We start from the raw sequence: 27,427 nt of genomic DNA on the forward strand, positions 1-27,427 counted from the left end.
TATGCAAAGAACAAGATTTCCAAGTAGGCAATCCACTGTTTATTATCATATGTGAAAACACTTTGTCACTTACAGTTTTCTGCTGTCTCCCTGCAGTCTCAGTTGTTAGAGAAACCAAGCATTTTCTCCCTAGATCTGCAAGAGCTCAGTCTCAACTTGTGCAGTGCCCTCTTTTCACCGAGTGCACCATACTCTTGTTACAGAACCAGCCCACTGAGCACCTGAAAACTTAATTTAGAGATGTACAATAGCATTAGTTAAAACATTTCCTGTGTTTTATATAAGTAAAACCATGAGAGAGGAAAAAGAATAAAGGACATCAGAGGAATGTAAGTTAGTGAAGTACAACAGAATCAATTGCTTTCTGTAAGTAATGAAGTGGCTCACAGGAACCTCCAACTTTAAGTAATGGAAGGAGAATCTATTGCACTTACTGATAACTCTTCACTGAAATTTTTAGGAGGGTTTTTTCCCTCCTAAAAGCATTATGATGATCTGTAACAGGGACTAATTGTGTAGTATCTCAAGTATGTTTGAGTGAGATCACACATCTTTCAGTATAAAAGAAAGTATGAAGACTGGAAATGGCTTGGAGATCATCCCTGTGGAGCTATTTGCACTGAACCTTAGACTAATATTTGTATTTTCTTCTTGAAGCATAGTTCCTTAAAACGAAAGGCAAAGATCTTACACACAGAGCACTTCCAGACACTGGAGATCTGTCTGAAGATCCTGTTGTCAAAGAAATACAACTCTGAATTACATATGTAGATGGCAATAAAGTATTTTTTATGAAGTGTGTTTTGTGTTGCTGCAGGACTGACTGGCCAGCATTGTTATGCTTTCCTTGGCTCATAAATTCCACAAGGAAGTGTTAGAAGAGCAGTTCTTTTAGAGGGGAGTGTCTGAATTTAGTGGTGCTAGCATCTGACTATATGAAAGTTTTTGTTAAAAGAAGGGAAAAATTAATTAATTTTGGGGGAGGAAAGGACAATATTGCTTGACAATAAAATGAACCACAGCTTCTCTGCTTCTTAATATTTATGAGAATGTTCTACTCTCAAATGATGCAAGATGCCTTTGTAAAATGCAAGAGGCATGGCAGACCACAAAATTTAGCAAGATTTTCCTATTTGCAATATGGCATGGCAATCTGCCTTCAAAATTCTAATTACCTCTTTCAAAAGACTTGTGTGATTGTGCAAGCTGCACTCAATTTATTCCTTAAGCTTTTTCTTCAGGGTAACAAAGATGATACTTGAAGAAGGTTCTTGTTGTAAAATCAAATGGAAAAGCATTAAAACAGTCAAAACACTGCTGTGGATGTCAAACATGTGTGATATACCCTGTTTCCCAGGACAGAATTCTGCCTAGATTAACCACCCAGTGCTGCTGGTTTGTTGACTGAGACAACATTGTCCTGATTCAGACCAATTTGCAAAATGGAAACACAGCTTCTACATCCAGACCACTTGCCCATAATGTGTCACAGGTAGCACTTTGTTTTGATGAACACAGACCATTACAGTGCTCCTGAAATCCCTATTTATATCACCACTAGAGGCTTACTCCCCTTTGCTGTTCATGCAGTAAAAATCTGCCAAACCACCCCTCCAAGGCCCTGCAGCACTTTAAAGCTTGTTTTGCAGGCTTACGTGCAGTGCATGTAGGAGGCGTGGGGAATGTTTGTGGTACAAGCAAGTCCTTGTGTCATCCAGTGTGAGTAACTTTGGAAAGTGAATTCTAGCTAGTTCATGCTCCCTTGTCATTATGCCTCTTAGAAGTAATATTGCACGTTTAGACTATTGAGAAATAGTGAACTTTAATGTGTTGTCTCAAAGTTCTAATTGACCTCAACATTTTTGATCACATAAGTAAACGCTGCATGCATAAGAAAACAAACAAAACAAGACTTTATCTTGTTTTCTACCAGCTAGCCTCAAAATGTAAAGGCAAAACATTAGTCTTCACAGAAGTTACAGAAAAGCCAATACTATTCAGTTTAAAATTTACTATACATCTCATATGAAAGATTACTGTTTTTCTGTGAATTAGAAAACAAAATACATATCTGCTTCTAGAATAATTATTGCTTGAAATAAAATGTTTAATGTCAGAAATGGTGTTTAGTTTGATATCCTTATGCAGAGAATGCTGAATACAAATTAAATACTAAAAGCCCTAGAAGCCTTATGGTACTGAGGCTAAAATAAATTTTTAGAGGGGAATACCTTAATTTAAAAATTGCTATTTTCATATATTTTCATGCAAATGAGCATGATATGAAAACAAGTGGTGCATATTTATTTATTAAGGCTTATAACAACTGAGTTTCATAAAAACAGAGAAAATAAAATTCTTTTTAAAAAGTGCAAACAAAGTCCAATGGCCAAATAAAGAATTATATACAAAATAGAATAATCAGGTAGAATATTTTTAATCCAGAGGATATGGGAAGCATGGAGGATATGAAGAATGCAAAATATTTGTAGGTGGGTAGACATTATGCCTACTAATTCACACCTGTGATGCCTACATTCACCTTTGAAACAAAATCATTTAATCAAAAAAGATTTCAGCATCAGAAAGCCATGACTTTAGTTTGCAGAAATTTGTTTAAATGATTAATTGTTTGGTCCACTGGCTTGTTTTATGTCTATTTATTTCATTCAGCTAAGTACAATCTCAGTGCCAAACAAATCCAAATTGTCTGCCTCCCTTCAATTTTCCTAAAAGTGTTGACAGTCATAATAATGATGGCATTTATTAAAATACTTCACTAATTCTGATGATTCACTATCTGTTTCCTGTGGTCTCTGGTAGGATGAAGAGCTATATCTGTGCTGTTACTCTGATTGCACTATTGAACTATCAGAAAGATGCTCTAAAAAAGCAGCCAGCACTCTCCATGTTATGTCATACTGCCCCATCAGTAACAAGGGAGAAATGTAGTAGCATCAAGAGAGGTAAAAGGTAGCCTTCACCAGGTGATACAGCTGGTAGTTGATTCAAACTGGTAGAAAATAAGTGATAGCTCCTTGGTAATTTATCAAAGCGCTTGGGCAGTCAGAACAGCTGCATGTTGGAAGTTTAAATCACAAGTGATCATAGTCCATGGTACAGTCCTCAGGTTCCTCTTCATTTGGGCACGGAACAAAACTTTGGGGAAAAAATTATGGTCACGCTCAAAGTCTGTGCTTTGTTAAAGAAAGCAAAGTAACAGCTCGCAGTGTTTTGTGCTATGCATCAATAGCAAGAAAACCATCCCTCTGACTATGTTTTAAAATTATTTTAGCTGAATCTTGCACCTTTTTCAAGTAGGAATTTTGTACCTTATTAGAGGAATTACTCTGACATGTTTTAAGACTTTGGCAAACAAATCTTGGGTATTGCTACTTTATTTTGGTAAAGTATCATTCTGTTTGTTGAGTCATACATTAATAGACCATTATAAGTGATGATAAACTGTTTCCAGGTTGATTTTTAAAACATAAAATATACATAGTGGGTTACAAGCTTTTCTCAGTACCCCTTACTTCTGTAGGCACTTCATCTCTTAATTGTTACAGATTTTCCATTCCTGACAATAACTTTTGATGACAGTAAAATATTATTTTGGATTTCAAAAAAAACACCCCATAAAATATAATCTCTTTTCCTAAAGACCTTGAATTCTGAAGATTAACTTTAATTTTTGAAAACCAAAGAATCCCTTATGCTTTGACTGCACATTGAGGAACAGTGCTGTGAAACTCCTGTGCCAACTATTTGTATTCCAGAGTGCAAAGCAGCATCTGTGGAGTCAGGGCATGAGCAGGCTCCTCTCCCTGGCTGCCAGCAAACTTGGCAGTGCAGCTGTGCCAGCACAGAGGGATGTTTCTGTGCTAAATCCAAACCTGCTGTAGGATACATTCCCTGCCCTTCCAGGATCACACTTGACTTCTCAGGGCAGTCTACAGCCACTATAATATAATATTATATCCAGGATGTTTGGCAAGATGTCCTGGTCACCCTTCAATGCTTTCTTTTTTCACATTTGTTTCCCTGTACAACTTCTGAGCCCTTAAGACTTAGACATCTGAGAATGTTCTGATAGTCTATTTGGATTCTTTTCCAGAAACACTTCATGTTCATGACTCCCCTTTAAACTAAGTTATCAGCACTGGTACTTGGTGAGATTTCCAATTTTCTGGATAAGGCAACTGAGGTGGAAAAGCCACACCATCTTGTATTCACTTCGGGAGATTGAAAATGAGAGAAAAATGAAACCAGAACAATAGATTTTCTGTCTCTGCTCCAGCATCCATAGTGACTGAGGTGTTTTGTATCTCCCTGAGACCCCAGACCTGATCTTCTGAGCTTCCTCCACCTGCAGAAGTCACCCCCCTCAAACTGCAAGTGACCCAAGCACTTGACAAGAACATCTGGTTCCAGAGCAGGGACATGGGGTGGTATCATGGCACGTCCTTACATCAGGCTGGCTGGGCAGGGTGAGGTGAAGGTAATGTTTTACTCATGTCCACCTTAGTGTCCTATTTCCACAGAGACCAGCAGCAGCTGGTAATTAGGGAAAGAATATAGAAGAGGTCAAGTATGAAAGGACACTTTGCTGATATTTCCTCTGAGCTTTAGGCAGTCTGTGGCATAGGGATTTCCAGAAACCAGAGTTTCCATTTGCATACTTTTGCTTGTTGGGTCTTGATGGGCTTTCTGTGAATTTTTGTGATTACTTTCTGAACCATTCATAGTTTTGTCATATACAACATCATGTGGTAATGAATTCTGTGATTCAGCTGTTGTGTAACGAAATGTTCCCCGTTTTAAAAATCTTCATAGTACTATCATTAGGTGCCCCTACTTCTCATCACGAGAAATTTGTGTATAGTTTTCCTGTGATCTGTTTTCTGCTTGCCTACATTCTATTATTTTCTCTGCTTTCCTAGAAAGCAGCAGATCAACAGCTTTGTTGCTTTTCTCAGTATGTTTTCTGAATACATTGCATCTTTTTTTGAGACAGTGTGACCAGTAGTTCAAGCTATATTAATTTGAAGAATTTACAGAATAGTTTAACTATTTTTTTTCCTAATAATTCATATTTATTTTGCCTTTTTGATGTCCATTGACTGACATTTTCATTTGTCTCTACTGGATAGCTCACATAAAGCTCATCACTGTGTATGCATAAACATAGTTAGGCACTTAGAGGAAAACTTGCCTTTACTCTGCATTTATCAACAGTGAATTTCACTTGCTTATTTGTTTATGTTTTGTATTGTATGAAACAATTTTTAACTTTTTTCAGCATATTTTACTTTTCCACATAATTTTGTACTATACCTTATTATTCCCTCCTTAGCCTAATAATGCAGTAAGTTCAAAAGCATGCATCTCTGTTGGGCTGCATTAAGAATCTTCCTCTGCTGTGAAATCTGGGCTCTTGCCTACTGTACTTTAAGGGATATTAAATAAGAGCCATCTCATCCTACAATAGCTTAATTTCCTTGCTGCAGGACTTTGTGGAAAGCTTCCTGAAAGTACAACAGGTTATTCTTATCCACATGATTATTGACTCCTATAGAAAACTCTAGTTTTGCCAACCATTATTAAAACAGTAGTTGATTTTTGCTTTTTTACTTATCCAGATGTCTTCTAACTTTATTATTAAAATTTAATTTCTTTATAAAGTCTTGAGTAACACCAGAGGTCCTTTAATACCACAGAATCCATCAAAGCTTTCTATGCAAAAAACCAAAACAAGAAGGAAAGTTACTGAGGATACAAAATAAATCTAAAGTATTAAAAGGTTGCAGTGCTGGGGGTTTTTCAGAATTGCTTTGGTGATCATGTCGTGGCTTCAGATAGGACAGAGCTCATTTTCTTCTTAGTAGCTGTGCTGTGTTTTTGATTCAGTATGAGAATATTGTTGATAACACACTGATGTTTTGGTTGTTGCTGAACAGCGCTTACTCTGAGTCAAGGACTTTTCACTATCTCATGCTCCACCAGTGGGGAGGTGCAGAAAAACTGGGAGGGACCACAGCCAGGGCAGCTGACCTAAACTGGCCAGAGGGATATTCCATACCATAGAATGTCATGCCAATGAACTGGGGGAGCTACCTGGAAGGGGGCTGATCAGTGCTTGGGAATGGGCTGGCCATCAGTCAGCAGGTAGTGAGCAATTGCATTGTGTACTTGTCTTTCCTGGGTTTCACGTTTCTCCCTCCTTCTATGTTTTATTACAATTTGTAATAGTAGTAGTTTATTATTATTACCTTTTACTTTGTTAATTATTATTCTTATTTACTTTCTTTCAGTCATTAAACTGCTCTAATCTGAATCCATGAGTTATATTTTCTTTTCTTTCCTGATTCTCCTCCCCATCCATTGGTGGAGGGAGGAAGGGAAAGTGCAAGAGGGGCTCCTTTCCTTCTAGTGGTGCGAAGTCTGGTGCATGCACCTCAGGGATGTAGAGACTCTCTCCACCAGTCAATCTCCTCCTCAGAGCCCCTGATACTGTTTAACTTTTCTACCCCCTCTTTAGCTCTGCCACCCGGCTGAGCAGCTGATCCACCTGGCTGCATCCCGCACAGGAGTCATCTCTCCTGCCATCCAGTGCCAGCACCACCTCTGGCACGCTCTGCTGCCTGACACCTGGACATTTCCATTTGTGCCAGCTCCAGAGCATGTTTGCTGAAGCAGCCTTGGAATCTTCTTCAATCACACTGAGATATGAACCATACCCAAGGCAGAACTTAACAACAGATTAGTAGGAACTCAAGAGGCAAGCTCCAATTCAAATAACTGAATTTTTCCTTTGTATTTCATACAAAAGTGGATCAAGGCTAGACAGTAGTTATTTTTCGCTTCTCACTGAGGTTTGCTGACCTTACTAAGGTTTATGACTAAACTAGTGTGCTGTATGTATTTCCAACATAGCATAATTTATTAATATTAGGACCTGTAGTTGGAAGAAATAAGCTTTTGACTTCTGAGAAATATAACAGTCTATTTCCTTGGTAAAAAGCATGTCACTAGTGCTTCACCCTTAACCCCTGTCAGTCAAATCACTTACAAATTCCAAGTCTTGATCCTGAAGCACTGGTGTAAAAAAACCTTGACAGATAATCATTAATTACCTATGAAAAGAACTGTTCTTTTGAGATTTTGTACACAATATATGTTCACAATATTTCATCCTCAGATGAAGTACAAGGAAAATGGAGAGACTTGCCTTTAGTAATTTTAAATGAAGCCTATGTAAGATCCCATCTAAACAAATAGAAAAAAAAATTAATCAGAGGCAAGTAGGATCTATAAAGCTGTGTATGTGCATAGATTCTCAATGGTGTGTACAGTCTTGCAGCTAAATGAGGCTGAACACAAGAGAGACAACACACTGCAAATCATTCCAGGGGAAATTGTGACAGTAATCAAAGCCAAGATAATACAATGTGGGAGAGATGCAGGAGTTAAGATAGGAAATTTCAGGGGAAAAAACTACTGTATAAAGGGTAAACTTTCTTAATTCAGAGATAATACAATAATGGACAGCTTTTAAATGATTTAGCTAGCTAGAAGCAATGGACTTGATTTTTGAGGATAAATTGTAGTAATTATCCCCAAAAGGACAGAGTGAATAACCATCCACAAGTTTTCTACATGATATTATGGGAGCAAATGAATCAGGCATAAGCTCGTGATGTGGTGCCAGTGGGGGAGGGGAGAGACACCAGATGTTCCTTAAGAAGCAAGATTTAACAAGAAAGAAAAAGCAGAACTTCCTCCTAGTAAGATCAACATACTTCTGGGTTTTCATTCAAAAGAAAATTTCAGGAATGTCCTGCACAAATTTAGGTGGCTCAGGAAAAGGTACGTACCACAGGCTTTCATATGCATACTTTACTTAAGGGAAACAACCACAAAAAAACAGGTAGCAAAGACTGGAACAGAATTCAGTCTTTTTTTAACTAATCCTTAATCCTAGAATGCACTGCCTAAGCAGGAGCAAGTAAAAGAGAAAATCAGTAATTCTTATTAGAATAAAAAATTGCAATCAAATGGATCAGCTGTTACCATTAGCTTTATTCTGGTTTAAGATATATTCTGACGATGTTTTGGACCCATTTATCTAGGAAATATCACTGTACTTTAGATGGCATTTCTACATAGAACTGACTGCTTATCACTGTTCTTAAGTCTGTATTTTCCAGGTGTCTGAGAAGAATAATTTTATTGTAGTGAATTGAAAGGATTTTACATCTTAGATATCTTCAGATCAAGAGGTTGCAATGAACACACATAACCTAATACTAAAAGCCACGTTTTCTGAATTGGAAACTGATTTGGTGCCAACCAAACATGATGAGAGTGACAAGCAGTTGATTATTTCTTCAAACAGACAAAACCAGTTCATTCTATCACTTTAAAGATATTATGAATTTGAATATTATTAATGTTAAAACCCCAAGGACTGTGGATTTTTAAAGTATGTGGCTTTTCCTATGAACATGAGAAATCCTATGAACATGGGTCATGAGGGGGTGAGATATTGATAACAAAACATTTTTCATGTTAATGCACTGAATCAAAGCTTTAGTTTAAATCTGAGTTGTGCTGATTGCTTAGTCTTCAGAAATGGTACAGAACCAGACTGAACTTTAATGACTGTATCCTACCAAAAGAATATTCTATTTTATCATGAACCAGTCAGTTGAGATAAAAAGTGAATTGGAATCTGGCTCTATTGTTTCTGAGCAAGTACAAGCAACCTCCTTACAGGAATACAGTGTATTAACAACTTGATAAGCATTTAGTGAGTGTTAAGGAAAAAAAATTAGTTACACGTATATGGCAAAAAGGGAAAAAAATAGAATTAAGTCAATAGTGTTTGCTTATGATTCAAATATCTGGTGAATAATCAATTTTCTGAACACCTTTCATAAGCAACTATTTATCATTTGCATAATTCATGCCTCTGTGGAGGATGAGATTAGCTAGTAAATGCCATGGAGTCATCAATTATACTGTTGGTGTTTTCCAGTTTCCAGTTGTAAAACACATAATGAAAGAAGAAAAAAAAAATATCAGTGAGTTGATGACACAAAGACAGAAGATGTGTCTACTGAAAACTGACCCCATTCAACAAGTGCCATAACTAGTGAACATCCTTCAACTGTGTGGGTGTTTCTATGAATGTGCATTCATGCCCCCTGGGGTCCAAACTCAATTCCATACAACTCCCTGAAAGAACAGAATGTTTTGTTTATAATAAGCCACTACTGACCAGATAAGTACGAACTGAAGACCTGGAGATCATGTCATGTTTATTTGATAAGGTAGTCTATCTAAAGAGCTGTGTAATTGCAGCAGAAACTAAAGTTCTGCCATAAATATGGAGAAGTCTCCATATGATGTGCATTTGCCCTCAAGGCTATGTTTGAAAACTTCCATGTTGATATCACTGATATTCTAACAGATGTTGACATGTTCTTGTAGAATTTCAACATCCAAACATAAGTATATTTTGGGAAAATAAGAAAAATACATATTTAGCCTTAGAATACTCATTTTTGTAATGCTAATTCTTTGGCTGTTTGATGGAAAAAAAAGCATAAATATAAATTGGATGGTGGCTGTGATTCTAGAATTTTGCAGAGAAACTGGGTAACTCCAGGCAACTAACTGGGTAACTCCAGGCAACTAAGTTTGTTATTTATTTGAACCCCTAAAAATTCAGATCATATGAAGCTGAAATTTGGTACAGTATCCAAAAGTGTTGTCCTAGTTTAGGGCACCCCAGGACAAGTGTCAAAAAATTGTGGCATGTTTTTGAAATCTGTTAACATTATTTTGCAAGATGAGGTTAAGTGGAGGAAAATACTCTTAATTTATACTCACTTCTGCTGGGTTTCATATGCTTAGAATTCATTCCTGTAATATGTTCGTACAGGACACTTGTGAATTTATTAACATTTTTCATATATGTGTTCCAGTAATGCCCTAGATTTGATTGGACATTTTATCTGCATGGTGTTTCTATTTTTACTATCCGAATTTAAATTATTGTATGAAGATTTTTTAATCTTAGTTTTTTTTAGAAAAGCAAAAATTGCTTTGTCATTAAAAGTGAAATGGACTTGTTGGACTGTCCTAATTATAAACAGCCTCTCTTGGATTAGATTAGATTGCACCAAACAAACAAACAAAATCATGATATTTATGTATTCAACTTCTTGGTAGGAAGACAAAATCACACTGTGAATGTCACAGTACTTAGCTATTATAAAATTAAACATAAGGAGCAGTGCATCTTTTGATGCTAAAATATATTGTAGGGGTAAGCTGAGATGCCTAAGGTCCAAATGTTCTCCTCAGCCTAGAGAAACCTCGTATCTAGGTGTGGTACCTGCATTTCATAAAGCTTCTTAAGAAATTAAAGGTTTATTAAGACATATTTGAAATACTAAGACAGCAGGCATTTGGTTCAGTTTTCTGCTAAGAAAACAACTCTCCTTAAAGAGATGCTGCTATGGCTTCCTGTCTTTTTCAGAGTAATTTCAAGAGTAATTGTAAACAAAAAATAACCTACACCTGAAGTATTCCAGAGCAGTATCAGGGACTGCCAAATTCACTTGTTGGCCATGTTTATTCTGTCTTGTCCCTTCAGAGTTACATTTTCTGCTGAACAGTGAACAGCATCAGTGGTCAAGGTAGAGAAGGGCCCCATGCCATTTCAATTCAATAGGGAGCTGGTTAGTAAAATCATAATTATATCCCTACCTGCTGAAGTCTGAAATTCCAAGTTTGCCATTTCTGAAGCTAGTGTACAGATGGGAGTTTCTTTCTTGTTGAGTGCCTAATCTGAAAAGAGGATGTGGTACTGTGAAACCTTATGAACAGCCACACCTAGCCCACAGTGCTCTCTGAAGAACCTTTTCAAACACACCCATTAACTTAGTGTCACCTACTGGTTATCTCTTTCCAACTTCTCCCAAATTTATACTGACACTGAATTTCCCTTTGGAATAATTTGAAAATTCTTAATCACAAAAATAGATCTGCACAAATGTTTGTGCTTCCAGAACTGTGTACTTCCATGCTTCCTCATTCAAATTAGTTTGTTCCTAGGGAAATAGGCCTGAGAATGTGGGAGTTCTGCATTCCTGAATTCTGGTCCCTCCTTCAGGGACTGTGTGTGCATTCTGCATTCTGTTTAATTTTTACTGAAGCAGCAATGGAAACAGAGTGCAGTATGTTTTTCTGTGTCTTAAGAGTTTACCTTTTTCACAAGGAAACAAAAACTGAAACAAATCCTGAATTATTTTACATTACTAAAAATAGGTTTCATTAAAAATTAAGAAACAGGTTAGGCTTTTAAGAGGTTCTAATTCAAATTCATATTTTTGCCAATTATGGGTTTTGCAACCACACAAATGGTAGTGTCTTGAGCAGAGGTGGTAGTTTAGAATAGTTAACAAAGGCATGCAGCATCCTCATAGCATTACATGACAGTCAGTGCCTCCAGAATGACTAAGGAAGCTTAAATGGGGCATTTGGTTCAAGCTGCCAGAGTTACATACTTGCCTAGAGGTTGTTTATATACAAATGAACGCTGACTAATTGCCAAATGACTGACACCAGGACTGTCACCTCGGAAAACATGTACAAACCTCCTTCCTCACAAAACAGAGTGAGGGATTTGTGTTAGTGCCTGGTGCACTTTTGCCTGCAGCTTGGTCGCACTGCAAATTTGACAAGACATATTGCATGTATGTACACACATCCTGTACACCAGGAGTGTGAACTGGCCCAGCCCTAAGGAAGTTGAACAGTATCTCCTGGCATTTTGCTGGATTAGTTCCTACAATTTGCACTTATTTTCGCAAGCAACAAATCTGAAGAAGCGGTATCACTACCACTTGCTATGTTTTTATCTTTTTATTCTCCCATGAAATATTTTTATATATAACTGTATGTTCAGACTTTAGAAATACTCTTACCCCATTGTGTCCTTTTCTATCAGGCCAAAATGGATCCCTGCTCTCTTTCTCATCTTTTAGGATGCAGCTCAATCAGCTCTGTACCTGCTCTGGTTTAGGATTTGGAGATCTAGCTACAAGACCTGGTTGTGCAATAGATTAGCATAAGGTGTTATTAAATATTACTTCATAAATGCAGACATATTCTGCCAGACACTTCTGTAGCTACCAAATGTGGGTTTGCACATAATACCAATATGAAGGCATTAGTGGCACAGTCTGACTTCTCATTTTGAGCTAATATACACTGGCACTGAAGACACACAGGTTGGCATGAAACTTCCTCTCTCTCTACCTCCCACCCTTTTTGCTCTCCCAACCACTTAGACTCATCTGTTGTTTTGCAACTTCTGCTTCTACAGGTGTTTACACACAGCACAAACAGATCTAGAGATCTAACTGGGAATAATTGTAACCTCAAAACAAAATAATAACAAATTAACAAAAAAGGAAAAAAGGTTTTTAAGAAGTTAGTTTTTACTAAACTAAAATGAACTTTTAAATTAATCAGCTTTACAAAACAGTTCATTCACCTGCCAAATGAATCCTTGTGCTTACACTTGTAGCATGGGAACAGAAACAAGCAATTAAAGGCAGGTAGGACCAGTCCTTTTTTTTGGAGGGACAGTTTTTAGTGGCTGAGTTACAGAGACACTCTTTTCTCCAGTGATATCACAGGCCAGAAGATAAACCCAGAAGAGATATTTGTTGCACATTCAGAGATCGAACACAGATTCATTAGTCCTCCTCAGACAAATCTTGGCTGTTTTCAGACATTTTGAGGACAGAAAGGTAGAATGATCTGTAAAGGTGTTTAAGATCAAGATAAGTGTAAAAAATTATAAACATTGTAGAACCCATTTATATTTGGTTTAGCTTTACGGCAAAAGGGACACACATTGCTTACGTACAGAGTGTTCATGTTCCTCCTTCCAATTAAAAAGGAATGCTGCAAAGCTTTTTGGATGGAAATATAGGCTACAATATTAAGTACCAGTACATTAGATTTTTAAAATGACACAGGATTGAGTCTGGTCAGTTTTCAGAGCAGAGATCTTTGTTAAAAATCTTGCTAGCACAGGTGTGGTACAACTAAGGCATAACCAAGTTGAAACAGCATCTTAAAGCCCATACTACTGGATATTTCTCTTGATGATAGCTACTGAAATATCATATAATGGTTTGGGTTGGAAGGGTTCTTAAAGATAATCTAATTCCAAACCCCCTGTCATGGACAGAGACACCTTCTACTACACCACATTGCTCAAAGCTCTGTTCACCCTGGATTGGAGTATTTCCAGGGATGAGGCATCCACAATATCTCTGGGCAACCTGATTCAGTGCCTCACCATTCACATAAAAAATTTCTTCCTAATATATAAACCTGACCTTTTTAAAGCCATTACTCCTTGCAAAAATTCCCTCTCCAACACACTTGTAGGTCCCCTGTAGGTAGTGGAAGGTGCTTTAAGGTCTCCTGAAGCTTCTTCTTCTCCAGACTGTACCTCAACCCTCTCTATTTTTATAGAAGAGGCGCTTCAGCCCTCAGATCATCTTTGTGGCTCTCCTATGGACTATTTCAAACAGGTCCCTGTCCTTCTTGTGCAAAGCTGAATGCAGTGCTCCAGGTGGGAAAGCACAGTAGATGGGGAGAATCCCCTCTCTCGACCAGCTGGCCCACTTCTCTTGATGCAGCCCAGGACACATTTGGGCTTTCTGGGCTGCAAGTGTGCATTGCCAGCTCTCATCAGCCAGCTACCCACCAAGTCCTTCTCACCAGTGCTTCTCTCTGCTCAGCCTGTTTTTGTGCTTGGGGTTACCCTGACCCAGGGACAGGACCTCATAATTGATCTGTTGAACTTCACGACTTTTGCATGGGCCCACTTATCAAAGTCCCTCTGGATGGCAAGTAGTATAGCTCTGACCATATTCTTCACAATGTAATAAGAGTGTAATATTAATCATTGTATTACAGCAATGCCTTCAAATTTTATCAGTAGTTTAGTAGTGTCACCTATCTTAAAGAGTACTGTTACTTTTCTGAGCACTGATACCTAAATCTTGATTTCATAGTTAAAACAGTTTAACTGAAGAATTTGTTCTTGCTAAGTGAAAACATTGCTAAATGGCTGCTTTTGAGTATAGACAATGATTTTCAATACTATGAAAAACAGATTGCAGTAAGAAGTAGTGTTTATATAGTTCAGTTAGATTATTTGTGAGGAAATCCGGTGAAAGCAGCTACAATAAATTCATAATTATCAAACATTTACCTTGAATACTTTGTCAAAATGCTGTCTGAACCTGAATTCATAGACTCTCTACTGCAACATAATGAAAAAACACTGCCTCAAGCTGCACCAGGGGAAGTTTAGATTGGACGTTAGGAAAAATTTCCTCATCAAAAGGGTTGTCAAGCCTTGGAACAGGCTGCCTATGGAAGTGGTAGAGTTATCATCCCTAGAGGGTGTGGCACTTAGGGACATGGTTTAGCAGTGGACTTGGCAGTGCTGGGTCAATCAATGCTTGGACTTGATGATCTAAAGGGTCTTTTCTAACCGAAACAATTTTATGGTTCTGTACATATAAATCTGAAAGAGAAAAAAAAAATCCCAAACAAAACAAAACAAAAAAGGACTTTCAAACCACAGAAGAAATACATGCAATCAATACAATAGTAGAGGTGTGTAAGTGCCCAGAATACTGGTGGGCAACTGAACTGGAAGTTTCAAATGTGTTGATCACCATGTTTATAAACTCATTTCTCATGCAAAGATGTTTAGATTTTATCTAAAATAGAATCAACTGGGCAAAAGACCAATCATAAAATTTTCATGGCAGAAACCCTGTCATAAAATGAAAAGTAAATACACTGCTTAGGGCAAGACATAACTGGTTGGCAGAACTCTATATTCTAAACATCTAGTGGTACTTAGACCATGCAGTGACTACAGTTCCAGATTTATTCAGTAGTCTTGGAACAGACAGATTACTCATGCACTTCTACTGGCAGATCCTGGAGAAAGAAAGGAGGAGCTAATTCTGTCAAAATTTTCTTTCAGTGAAAGATTTTATCTGAAAAAATTCTTGAACATCATTATCTCCTGAGCAAGAACTGATTTGAGTAGTAGAAAGGTTGATTTGAGTGTACTGTTTAAATCAAGTAATCCTCAGAAATCAGCACTCTAAAATGCTGACGTTAAACTGATTTAATTGAGCAGCTGCTACAAGTGAATGGGAGTTGAAATAGCTCAGTACTTTGTTCAACTGTTCTGCACGTACACAATAGATTTGGCCCAACAAGAGCATTTTTTATTAAACAATTCCTTCATTTGCAGCTAGATGCAGCATATAATTGTGTCATATTCATATTAGAATATAAGCACCTTAGCTAACAGTTCTGCATTCTCAAGGTTTATGGCACAGGTATAAATATCATTATATGGCTATTTCAGCCTCAATAAGTGCAGAACACATTGTAAGGCAGATCTTAATAATGAGATTCAATGGTATTTTTTTTTTTCTGCGAAACTGTTGGATCATGTTTCGATTAATTTTATTTTTTCAATACTTGAAAAGTTCCAGGAATTATGGGGATGAAGAATGCAAAGGTACAAATGAATACCACAAATCAAATGTCTTTTTCAAAAAATAAAGGAAAAAGTGTATAGCTAGTAAGTTTTGCTGGAAAAGTGACCTAGTCGGTTCAAAGGTTGAGCCGGGTATGGCTGTTGCAAACACTGCAAGGAGAGCACCGGGACTGCTCTGGCTGCCACAGGCAGGGATGCTGGCATCCCGCGGCAGGGACACTCGGGCAGACGGAAGGGTCAAGAACAGAACAGCAAAACCACACAGTGTCGCGGCTGTTTTACACTTACAGTGTAAAAAGCCGCGCTTGGGAATGCTGAGATAGGAAAGCTGAAAGTTCATAGAAAGCGTTGCAGCACATGGTTGTAAAGCACCGAGCTTCCACGAAACGTAACCGACTCTCCGAGCCGTGGTGAGTCCATAAAGCTGTACAGGTGGCCGTGCACCTGTCCGAGGCCAGAAGGAAGCGGTGTCCGGGTGTCGCGGGTGTCGCGGTGACAGAGCGCCCGCCGGCTGTCCCCGCTCCCTCCCGCGGCGGCGGCGCGGCCCCTTTAAAAGGGGGCGGGGCCGCCCCAAAGTTTGCCCAAGTTGCGGCGCGGGCCGGCGACGCGCGGGTCCCGGCCCGGCCATGGCGCCCCCCGGTCGGTAGCGCCGCCATGGACTCGCTGACCGCCCTCACCGGCAAGGGCGGCCGCCTGCTCCGCGGCACCGCCAGCCGCCTCTGGGGCGCCGTGCCCGGCGGCCTCCGCCACGGCCGCTGCCAGGATGGCCGGAGCCGCGGGGAGCCGGGCCCCGCCAAGCGGCTGCCAGGTACCGCTGGGGATGGGGCCGAGGGCGCGGGGCCGGCCGGGGGGGTAACGGGCGGCCTGGGCTCCCCGGGCAGCGGGCTCGGCTCCTCGCCTCTTCCGAGCCTTCGTGGAGTGCGCGAGCTCCGGGGGGAAGCGAGAGCGAGCGGGAGCAGCAGGGGAAGAGGGTCCCTTCTCAGGCGGGAGCGGCCCCGCCGTGTCCCGGGCTCGCAGCCGAGCCGGTCAGGGAGACCGACAGCGGCTGGTGCCCCGCTCCCGGGGCGGCTCCGAGCGGCAGTCGGGAGAGGGCGAGAGGGGGAAGGGGGCGCAGGGCGGGCGGGGAAGGGCCGGCACATGGGCCGGGACTGGGCACCGCCCGCGCCACGGAGCGGTTGCACCGGGGGTGCGTCTAACAGCAGAAAACCGACTGAACGTCTTCCTGATTTCCGCGGCACAATTCCTACACTTCCTTTACTAACTTCCTCCTGCCGGTATTTTTGCAGACCAGGGTGTAGAAAAGCGCCTGGAGCACAAGCTCCTCGATTTGAGATGCCCTTTGTGTACGAGGTTGTTTCTGCCTCTCGGGTGCTCCTGAGGAGCAGGCAGCGTTACTGGGAGGTAGGCTCGGTGATGCTAAGGGCAGCAGTACCTCTGCCGCTCAGTGGCCGAACAGGTCAGTCAGGAGACAGTAGTAGGTGACTCCTTGTCCTGTGCCTGGGAGTAAGAGGGCTGCTGTTTCACGCCTTTTCTTGATAATGCTGTTGGTATAGGTATTGTAAGTATCTGTCTGATGTTAGCACTTATATTGGCAAGAAATACCATGAAAACTGGAGGGTTGGTCAGTAAATGCTCACACACTTGTTTATGCAGAAGGGGCGCACACAGTGACAACTCTAGAGAGGTAATGCTAGTGGTTAGGAGTTAAATCATATCATGACATAACTAGTAAGAGCAGTATCATCTAATGATTGCTTGGAAAGAAAAAGGCACGTGAAGTTAAGTTTGTGAAAGTGCTTTGTAATAAAGAGGAGTATACAATGAATAGTAAATATTTTAATATTTTTCCCTATTTTGAGAGGTTCTGTGTGAAGCGGATGAATGAATGTTTGTTATAGTCTCTAGGTGAGGTTGAAGTCAGCTCTCCACTGAAATGAAATACTAAAATGCATTAAGTGTCTTTGTTACTGTAGGTTATTTTGGAAGCGTAACATAGTTGTTTTCCTTGAAGGGAAACTAGGTCTGCTACTCAGTGTAGTAGGGAAGGTAATAGGAATGCCCATGCATCCACTCAGATGTAGATGGTGTTTCCTTGTGTGCATTGGGTCACATTTCTTGCACAGCAAGGATAATTGGTAACTGGCTGTATTTACAGTGCCACTATTTATTTCATATCCCTCCCTGCAACATACATCTGGAGAGAAAGAGACAGTAACTTGTTTTTCAGTGGTTAAATGAAGTACCTTGAATAAGGCCTCTGCAAACAGTTAAGGACTTTTTGACAGAGATTACTTACACTCTTGTGGAACCAAACTGGCAGTAAAATGCTTTAGCGTCTTCTGGTCTTTTAATCTCTTTACAAGTTCTTATGTTCAGCTGTTAGTATAAAGTGTCTCCTGCGATACATTGAGATACATTGGATTTCTTGGAGGGAAAGGCTCTATTTTTCCGCTTCTTCTGAGAGAAAGCGTTAACTTAGACTGCATTGTGATGTTCTGAGGGTTTTTTCCCTCCAGCTTCGAGCAGAAAATTTATTTTTTCAGATGCTTTCATAACATAATGCTTAAAATTTGTGTTAAGGACAGGTTCTAAGAAGCAGTGCGAGTTTCTGCATATATGGACTTTAATGTGCCTTTTTCCTCACCTAGGCAAGGCATACTGCACAAGGCAAGTAGACCTTGGCTTTCCCAGGCTGCCTTCCCCTTTACAGGGTTTCTATCATTTTGGGGCAGAAACAAATTCTTCTGACCATAGAATTCTTCTGTCAAGCATTTTCCAGGCTTTCACAAACCACCTGTGCCCTGGTAATGGGTACTGTGGAAGCTGTAACAATGATTACAATGCTTCATTTGCAATTTAACCTCTGTTTTAATTAGAGATGGGTCCCCTGGCATTAGCTTAAGACTTAATGGCAGATTTGAAATGCTCCAAATGCTTAGTCTCTGGAGTGTTCTGGATCCAGGCCTAGTTATTACTGTAGTTTTTCTTCCCCTCTTAGGGGTTTCAGTTTGGTTTTTTTTTATTTTTTTTTTTGGGGGGGGGGGTTTGCATGGTTCATTTGTGACTGTATATTGTTAAGAGAATAGCGCTTCATAAGTTACTTTAAACCCATGTTTCAACTTTGAAACAAAAAATATTAGCTTCTACAATGAAGTATTTAAATTTAATTAATGTAATACTAATAATTTTACCTTTACTGTTTTCATGCTTGTCTTTTTGAACAGCTGAACAGCTTTTCTATCAGATTTCTAACTTCAGGGAGGCAAGTCTATTCAAATGTTGTGCTTTAAATCACTTCTTTGGATACATGCAGAACAGTCTATAGTATTTCTTAAGAGGGAGGAAGGGCGCGCTGGAAGACTGAGTAGTGCCATAGGAGGCTGTAAACCTGTTTATCCGGTTTACACTGTTTGTGTCAGCAGCCTAGTCAGTGAAAAAACCATAAAGATTTTATGTCTTTTAATGGTTGTGATGGAGAATAAAAATGCAAATATAATCAGAAAGTCAAGAGAAAGCATCTGGCTTTACTAAAGAGACTCTCAATATCAAAGTTAGTCTTTTTTTAGAATTGCCTGTAAGGTTCAAAATATAACTTCTAAATAAAATCTATTGATAATTTATAGGAAGAGCTAATATATATGTATTCAAGCCTAGATTTATCTAGAAACTAGCTAGAACAGTGTCATTTTCTTGATTATTGTTATGTACTGTAGGTGTTAGCATGCTGAAGTTGCATGTGGTTTTAGTTGCTTTAAGACTCAACTCAAGGCTTTAGGGAATGTGTGATTAAGAATTATCTTTTTCTGCAGAATTAACTTGAATGTTCAGTTTAATTTGAGTCTCATCTATACAAGCCTTTTACTTAAATGAGCCAACAGCACATCCCATGGTTCAGTCTGCTGTTTGCTTTGCTGTGTAAGGAGAGTGTGACCAGCAGTGAGGGACATGGTTTTGTTTTTTTGTCACACTGCTGAGGCTCTACATTGAATGTGCTCTTTGGTTTGTGTAACACTGTTAAGGATAGCTGCTCAGGAACTACAGAGGGTCCAGCCATTGCATATGATCTCTGAAGAGGGCTAGAGGGAGCTTGCCTTTAGTGATGCAGAGGGAGACCAAGGCAACTTAGAGGCAATCTAATTATGAGATCGAGGAGGAGCAGCAGCCACGAGTTTTAGCTTAGGAGGTTCAAATTGGACAACAGAAAAAAAGCTTCACACAGAGTGGTCCATCACTGGGACAGCTTTAAACTGCCCCAATTTGATGATGACAAAAATTCTACTTCTTACTGGAGGCTGGAGTAAATGCATTCAAATGGCTTCTCTTCTGGATAACCCTTTGATTCTGTGAGGATATACTACCATACATGGAGTCTTATGCTTCTTCCCTTCGAGATATTTTCACCTCACTTCTCTCTGTGGTCGTTTCATGGAGAGAGAAGGTACACTTCACAGGTAGTGCTGACTTCCTGTAGTGTGTCTCTTGTTAAAGACAGAAGCTAAATAAAAATCAGTGATTCAGAGACTTCTCTCAACCAGTCTGTTAGGGAAGTCTTCTTGCTGCCGTCTATTGAAACTTTCGTTGTTGTTGTTTTTCTCCCTCAGGTTCAACTTGATTGTTCAGTTCTGAACCATATGGCCTGCGGGCTTATTTGCATTTCTTTCATACCAGCTTTGGAGTCTTGATTGGTAAGGTTACCATACACAGTATATCCAGTAAACTGTGTGGCTTGTCAGTCCTCTGTACTATGGACAAGGTAGCAGCAGTACATTACAAAGATTAATGTGCAGTGCCAACTTATAATACATTTCTCAAGTCCTGCTGTAAAAGTTAGTATCTTTCTTTCTAAAACTCTGTCTTAGAATAAAGCAAATGTAAGAATAAGGCAGGTTATCTTCTCCTTCCATCTTTATTCAGTACCTCATTTTTAAGAAATTACCAGGTGTATGATAAAGTAGGAAAGAGGATTCAAACTGGGGAGACGCACTTCTGTGAGTTTTCTTGTACACACTGTTCCGGATGAAGCACATATGAAATGTACCAACACCCTTTACAAAGACGCTAATGCTTGGCTTTCATGTCTGAAAATAATTCAGTTGGTACAGGCATAAGAAGCAAATGTGATCTTGGAATGTATCAGGCTGGTGACTCAGTCATCTTGTGATATGTTAATGTATGCACAAGCTCTTCTTCAGACTTCTGTGCTACTAGTGTATAGGATTTCTTGAGTATTCCCTTGGTGCATGTGATGTTAAATGATCTCTTACTTCAGGTTCTGCTTTGTACTATTGCATCTTTCTCTGCTTTTATTCCTCCAAGCTTTGGAACTTCAGAATTCATTGTGTTTCCTTTTACCTAGCCTTTGCTAGGTAAACAAAAGATTGTCCTTTTGAATTTTTCTGCTGATGTGCAATTTAACTGTGTTAAAACTTCTCCATTGGGATCTCATTAATATACCACTCCATTCTCCTGATTTCTATTTCTCTCGCCTCTTTACTGATTTTTTTTTACATATTTCACAATTCTTTACTCAGATTTTGCTTTTCAGCAGGATTCTGATGTATCAAATGTTTAACTGAAGTTTAGTTATAAACTAATCTAGCAAATGACTGAAACTAATTTTTTTTTTTCTGGTATCCTTTGACTGTATTGCATTTTTGTTTTAATGTGTCATGTTGGTTGTGTTTTTATCTTAATTTTTCTGGTGATTTTCCATTTCTAACATTCAAACAGTTCAGAAGGTGACATTATATTGAGAACCTGCACACTCATGGCAGCACTTCAGGTGACTACATGTATGAATAATAGTTTTCATCAGCAAGCAACACACCTTGTGTTATATGTGTAAATCTCCCTCTGTCTTGGTTTGGTGGGGTGGCGGTATGTATCTGTATTGCCTGCCAGAAAAATGGAAGGAAACTTAGTTGCAGATAACTCAAATTGTAAGTAAGATTGTTTAGCCCTGCTAGAGTAGGGAAGATGACAACTTCAGGCTAGGTTTCTCAGTGCTTTATTCTGGTTTGGAAATTTCCAGAGAAGGAAACTGCACAGCTGCACTGGTCAAATAGTTTGGTTTTTTTTGCCTTCTGTCTACTCAGAAGAGCTTTTGTTTCTTCTTTGTCTGTTACGTTTTGTTCTCCTTCTATATGTCACTGAAGAGACTGGCTGTGTCATCTTGATGCCTCTGGGAAAGCTGTTATAGTCCTTCAAAACCACCTCTGCTTCAGACTGGAGAGGCTCAGTTTTCCTGGCCTCTTCTCACAGTCCCCGACTACCTTGGTGTCCCTTCACTGAAGTAGTTTTGTTTATCTGTGCCTTCCTTGTATTGAATGGGGACAGGGTCACTAGAGCCAGTATTCCAAAAGCAGTCAGAGTACAAGGATAATAGGTGTTCTCAGTGCTCACAGTAATACAGCTGAGCATGCTGTTGGCCCCTTTGTTTCCAGGTCATGCTTCTGGCTCCTGTTTTGTCTCCTACCTACCAAGACCCTTGGGGTATTTTTTTCAGCAGAGGTGCTCCTTGGCTGAGCAGTGCCATCAGTCCTTCCTGTGCAGAAGACTCTTGTCCTACTGAATTCCATAAGGTTCCTTTCAGCTTGCTCCCCAGCCTGTCCAGGTCCTGCTGAATGGCAGCCCTGCCATCATTTATGTTGACTGGTCCCCCCCACTTTATCTGCAAACCTAATGCAAGAAACTTATACAGTGAGATGCTTGCTGAGGCTCTGTGAATGACTCCACATCCACAGTAGGTCCCTTTGCATGTGAACAGAGCAGTTGTAGTGTACAAGTCAGCAGGATAAGCTAACTTTGAACTCTTAGAAAGTATAGGTATCATGGGCTTTAGTGTGATAAAGCAAAGTGTAAATTCTTGGAAGATTTGGAAGGATGTAACTTGATATTGCAGCTGGATGATCAAACTCCTGATGTGGTATTTTGTAGGCTTGAGTATGTACAACTAAATGGGCTTAAATATCTGAAAGAGGTGGAGAGTTTTTATTGGAAAAGTTGACTTGCTGCATCAATAGTACAGACAAGATTTTTGCAAGTTTCCTTTAAAAGATGTATTTGGACTGCAGAGAGATTGTATAGAAGGTGGAGATTGGAGTTGGGTAGTTTCTAATGTATTAAAGTGTATACATGTATATTGCAAATGGAACAGGAAGGGAAGCTTACTGTTGGTTAACACATAATGTGGCATAATCTGAAAATTTGGTAAAGCTGTACAACTGCTCTGTTCACTGTTTACTTTGAATGTGAAATCTTATTTTAGAAGAAAGCCCATGTGATGCGCATACCAGGAGTGTCATGCACAGAGCTGACTTTGTCTCCTAACCCTTTGGAGAAGTGTCCTAAGTTTGTTTCCCTTTGATTGTTTTTATTCCTGAAATCATAAATTTAATTATTTCTGCCTACATGCTATGCATCTGACTGGATAGGACAATGTTGTGTGATGGGGGATCACAAAATTAACTTGGATTGATGCTGTATCTATGTTGCAGGAAAAAGCTATTTTGATGTGTTTGAAGTGATAATGCAACATTAGCAAGGTTTAAGATTCATTGAGCTTGGGGGTTTGCTTGAGAAAAATGTGAACAAAAGCATCATGTGAAGAGCATTGATAAGGATCAAGAGTTTCGAGAGCATGACTTGGAAGGACTGAATCACAGAATAAATAGCAGTTGCTTAGCAAGAGACTAAAGGAGGCATTATGATATTGCATTGGTCTGGAAACCTACTATTTTGGCTAAAAAAGCTGCAGACTACAAATATCTTGTAGGCTACTGTTAGAGCCTCTGTTTCTGGTTCCTAAGACATTGGAAGATAACTGAAAATAATATTCCTGTAATTATTGAAACATATCTAACTTCAAGAGGGAGAGAAGGGTTAATGAGACAGTTGCTGACTGAAATGTAGTCCCTGCTGTTAAGAGAGTCAGGTCACCAGGTCTTATGGAATATAAAGATTTCCTACTTAAATCTCTTTTGTTTCTTTATAAATAGATTATAATGATCTAATTGTTATTGAGCAGAACTAATATAATAAAGATGTAATATCTGTGCTTCCTGTTTTATCAATTAGTGAGTTGTTTCCATGTACTCCTAAATAAAATTGTATTTGAAAATATTTCAGACTACTTTTCTTACTTTGATTCATTATCCCACATGTGCTGTATGTTTAAGATCCTGTGAAAAACTGTGTCCTAGACAAGAATTTGACAAAGTTGCTGCCTTTTCCTTTTTTTTAAAACACCTGTAAATCTGACGCACAAATGTGCAGTTCTTGTTGGGGGGTGGGGCAGTGGATGAATAATCTTTTTCTTGCCTTTTTGATCATAATAAGCTCATTTGTTAATTTAAAACAATTTGCAATAATTGTGGATTTGTCCAGCTTCTTTCCTTTTTCTCAGAGGGTACTTGTTTGGTTTATCAATTTATTTCTCAGGAAAAAGTGATTTTGTTATTTTTGTTGCATTGAAAATTATAGACTAGCAGCTGAGAAATATTGCAAGTTGAGATTTAATCTTATTGTGCAGACAAGAAGGGTAAAGGAAAGTGAATACATTTCGCTCTAGACAGAGCTTGAAGATCCTCCTAAGCAGTTCTTAGCTTGTATCCTTAACTTTACCAGCCCTTAGTGTCAGAAGTCCAATGGATGTGCTAAAAGCATCAGTAAACAGCAAACTGAAGGTCTACAATTAAGCTCAGATGAGATACTAAGAAATGAGAAACGTCACTCTTGTCATAATAATTTGAGCTAGCAGTGCCACAAGAATATTTTCAGTCAACCAAAACTCAGTGGTACATAGGTCATGTATAGGCAGTTTATAGAAGCCCTGCTCTAAATGATGGCATTTGACTTTAGTTTGAATGCCACTGACTAGTTCATATTTTAATGTCAAAGCTGCCTTATTGACATCTTCCTAAAACATCTTCCTTTTCCTATCTTGTGTAAGTATGTTGGAACAGTAAGTCCTCCTTTTTGTGCTGGATGATAGTATGTAATCATTCTTATGCTACAGTCATTTAACCTCAAGATTCTGAGAAGGTGCATTCATTTTGAACACTGCGTTCTGCATCTTTCCAGTTCTAGTCTTTTAAATCCTAGCTGAAATATTTCCTTGTCATTTGAGGATCTGGTATGCACTTCTTCACATCAGCATTTCAAACTGTTGTGGAGGCCTGCCCAGTCCTGTGAAAAGGTAGTTGAGAATTAAAACATAAATCCTGATGTAATAAAAAGTCCTCTTTCTGTCTAAAACAGCACAGCTAAGAACTCATAACATATAACTGATAACATAGCACTGTAGATCCTGTGTTAAACAAGTTACTTGACTCTTGAGGTTGTGTTTAGTATGGTCAGTGGTGTCACATTTTTCTTGGTGTGGTCTGAGAGCATCACTGGCTTGCTGCTGGCAGATGAAGTAGTGGTTGTGTGTAACCTAATAAAATGAGTACCTGTGCAACAGTTACCTGGAAAATAAGTAAAATGAAAGCCTCAGAGTGACTCTTGTTTGGTCTGAGGACTTTTCAGACTACTGCATTCTATGCTGGCAGTTGTTTCTGCTTGCATGTGCTTCCTAGAATACTAGGGGCACTGGCATGGCTGAAAGATGCATTTACTTTGCCCTCAAAAATTAATAGCCTGTTCATTTAGTGAGAGATAGAGGCTTTGTAGTGTGTCATCAGGGAGGTTGAATTCATGTTTCTACTACTCTGACCTATTTTCACAGCTGAAATACATCCTAGTTTTGTTTCTGAGAGGTTAGGTCAAAATTGATGTGTTCTGTATGAGCAGACAGCTCGAGCACTTGGGCTGTGGGCAGAGGTGTGGATTTGGATAGCTTGGCCAGCTGGGTAGTCAGCACACGGAGCTCTGTGTTGCCTGCCTCCATCTCTTGTTGACTCAGGAGATTTACATCGTGTCAGGTTATGAAACACTTGAATCCTGTACCCATATAGTGAGGGGGAGGTAATGCCTTCACAGACTGAAGGAATAGAAGTGGGCACTGATGGGAAGAGTATGATTTGCTGCCTTAGGTATGGGAGGAGAGGACATCAAAAAACCCTGCAGATGATAAGCTTCTGGAAAACTTGTGGTAGGAGTTCTCCTGACTTTCCTACAAGGAGCTTTCAACAGGGACCTGCCTTGCTCATCCCTACCCTCTGTTTGATCTTACTTTCCTGAAGTTGCTAAAGTTCTCTCAAATCTCTGAAGATGGTGAAGGGCTTAGAATGGAAACCATACAAGAAGTGGCTGAGGTCACTTGATCCATCCAGTTTGCAGAAGAGGAGACCTCATGATGATCTACAGGTTCCTCAAGAAGGAAGGTGGGAGGGACTGTCGCTGGTCTCTCTGACTAGTGATGGGGCCCGAGAGAACAGCATGAGGCCATGTCAAGGGAGATTTAGGCTGGATATTAAGAAAAGCTTCCTCAATCTGAGAATGACTGGGCACTGGAACAGTCTCCCCAGGGAAGTGGTTGCAGGACCAAGACTGCCACAGTTTGGGTAATACTCAGGCACATGATGTGATGCTTGGTGTTGTCCTGGGCATGACCAGGAGCTTGATGTGGTGATCCTTCTGAGTCCCTTCCAACTCTGGATATGTTATAATGATTCTGTGGTTTGAAGTCTAAAGCAGCAGGTCCTTCTGCTGTGAAGATCAAAGAGTTTCCCATTTTTATTTCTGGCATAAGGAACAGTCTTGCAAGTATTTGTGCAAGACTTCATTCTGCTGCTCGATTACTGGAGAGGGAGAAGATAATTTATCTTGACCTCTTGAGTGGCACCTGTCTGCAAGCTCTGCAGACACTTGAACCAGTAAGAAGAAAAAAGAAAGTTAAATTTGGTGTTGAGGAAAAAAATTCGCAAACTACATTAGGCTATATACACCTGAGGTGTGTGTATATATATTTGTAGTATGGGGGGGCATCTAATGCAGGGGGAGGAGGGAAAGAAGACATCTTGTTCTGCAATAAGGGTTCTCCCTTTATAGATTATTATTAATCTGTATAGATTAATATATATAATTATATAGATATAATTATATAAGGCATGTATGGGATCCTGGATGAGATCACTCTATTTTCAGTTGCATCCTTGGCCTTTTTCTTAGGGTTGTTTGACCCACACTGCTCTTGAAAGAAAATGATAAGGCTATTGGCAAAGTTTTGATAAGGGCTGAAAAATTTGGAACAGCTACAGTCAAGCAATTGTTAGGCTTTCTGTACCTTGCTGAGGAGGTACCTGTTGTGCTGCAAGGTCAGAAAAAACTTTAGTAACAAAATATTTGACCTAGATGAGGAGAATGTTGGCTGCTGCTAAGTCTACACACAAACTTCTAGTGCATTTTATTGTTACTGATTTGGCTTCATTTCCCTCAGAGACATTTGTACTATGTTTAAACACTATGAATATAATCAGAAATGAATGCTTCATCTAGATAAGTTTTGAAAATCTGCTATTAGTAAATAAAGGAATAAGTAACTTTTATTGTATTGAATGAAGAAATCAGTGTGCAGAAATAGTGTATAGGTTTTTAGAATTGCTAGAAACTTTTTAAAAGTGGGCTTAGTCATGAATGTCATAGTTATAAAAACTTACCATAATTAATACCATCTATAGATCAATTTTAGGTATGGGTGCATTCTTCCTCAAGCTTTTTTCGGTATATATATATAAGGCTGAATTAGATCAAAGTTTATATCCTTGTTTTATTTATATAAAGAGAATCACAGGAGATTATTTATGTTGGGTCTGATAGAAATCACTACCTTGATGTCCTGTGCAGCTTGTCCTATAT

General features: G+C 39.3%; 1 protein-coding gene across 7 annotated transcripts in view; it reads left to right on the forward strand.

The window, feature by feature from the left end:
* Nucleotides 1-27,427, forward strand: part of OXR1 (oxidation resistance 1) — a 260,352-nt gene that overhangs the window by 170,232 nt on the left and 62,693 nt on the right. The window contains exon 1 of one of the 7 annotated variants that reach the window (XM_058833204.1): nucleotides 16,211-16,436. The exons of 5 other annotated variants lie outside the window; for them this stretch is intronic. In XM_058833204.1, coding sequence (XP_058689187.1) covers nucleotides 16,283-16,436 — 154 coding nt within the window. In that variant the 5' untranslated portion in view covers nucleotides 16,211-16,282. Of the gene's footprint in view, nucleotides 1-16,210; nucleotides 16,437-27,427 lie in introns of those variants that run through there. One more of the 7 variants, XM_058833208.1, reaches the window with a different exon arrangement.

This window comes from Poecile atricapillus, chromosome 2 (genome assembly GCF_030490865.1).
Source record: "Poecile atricapillus isolate bPoeAtr1 chromosome 2, bPoeAtr1.hap1, whole genome shotgun sequence".
NCBI classification, from domain to species: Eukaryota; Metazoa; Chordata; class Aves; order Passeriformes; family Paridae; genus Poecile; species Poecile atricapillus.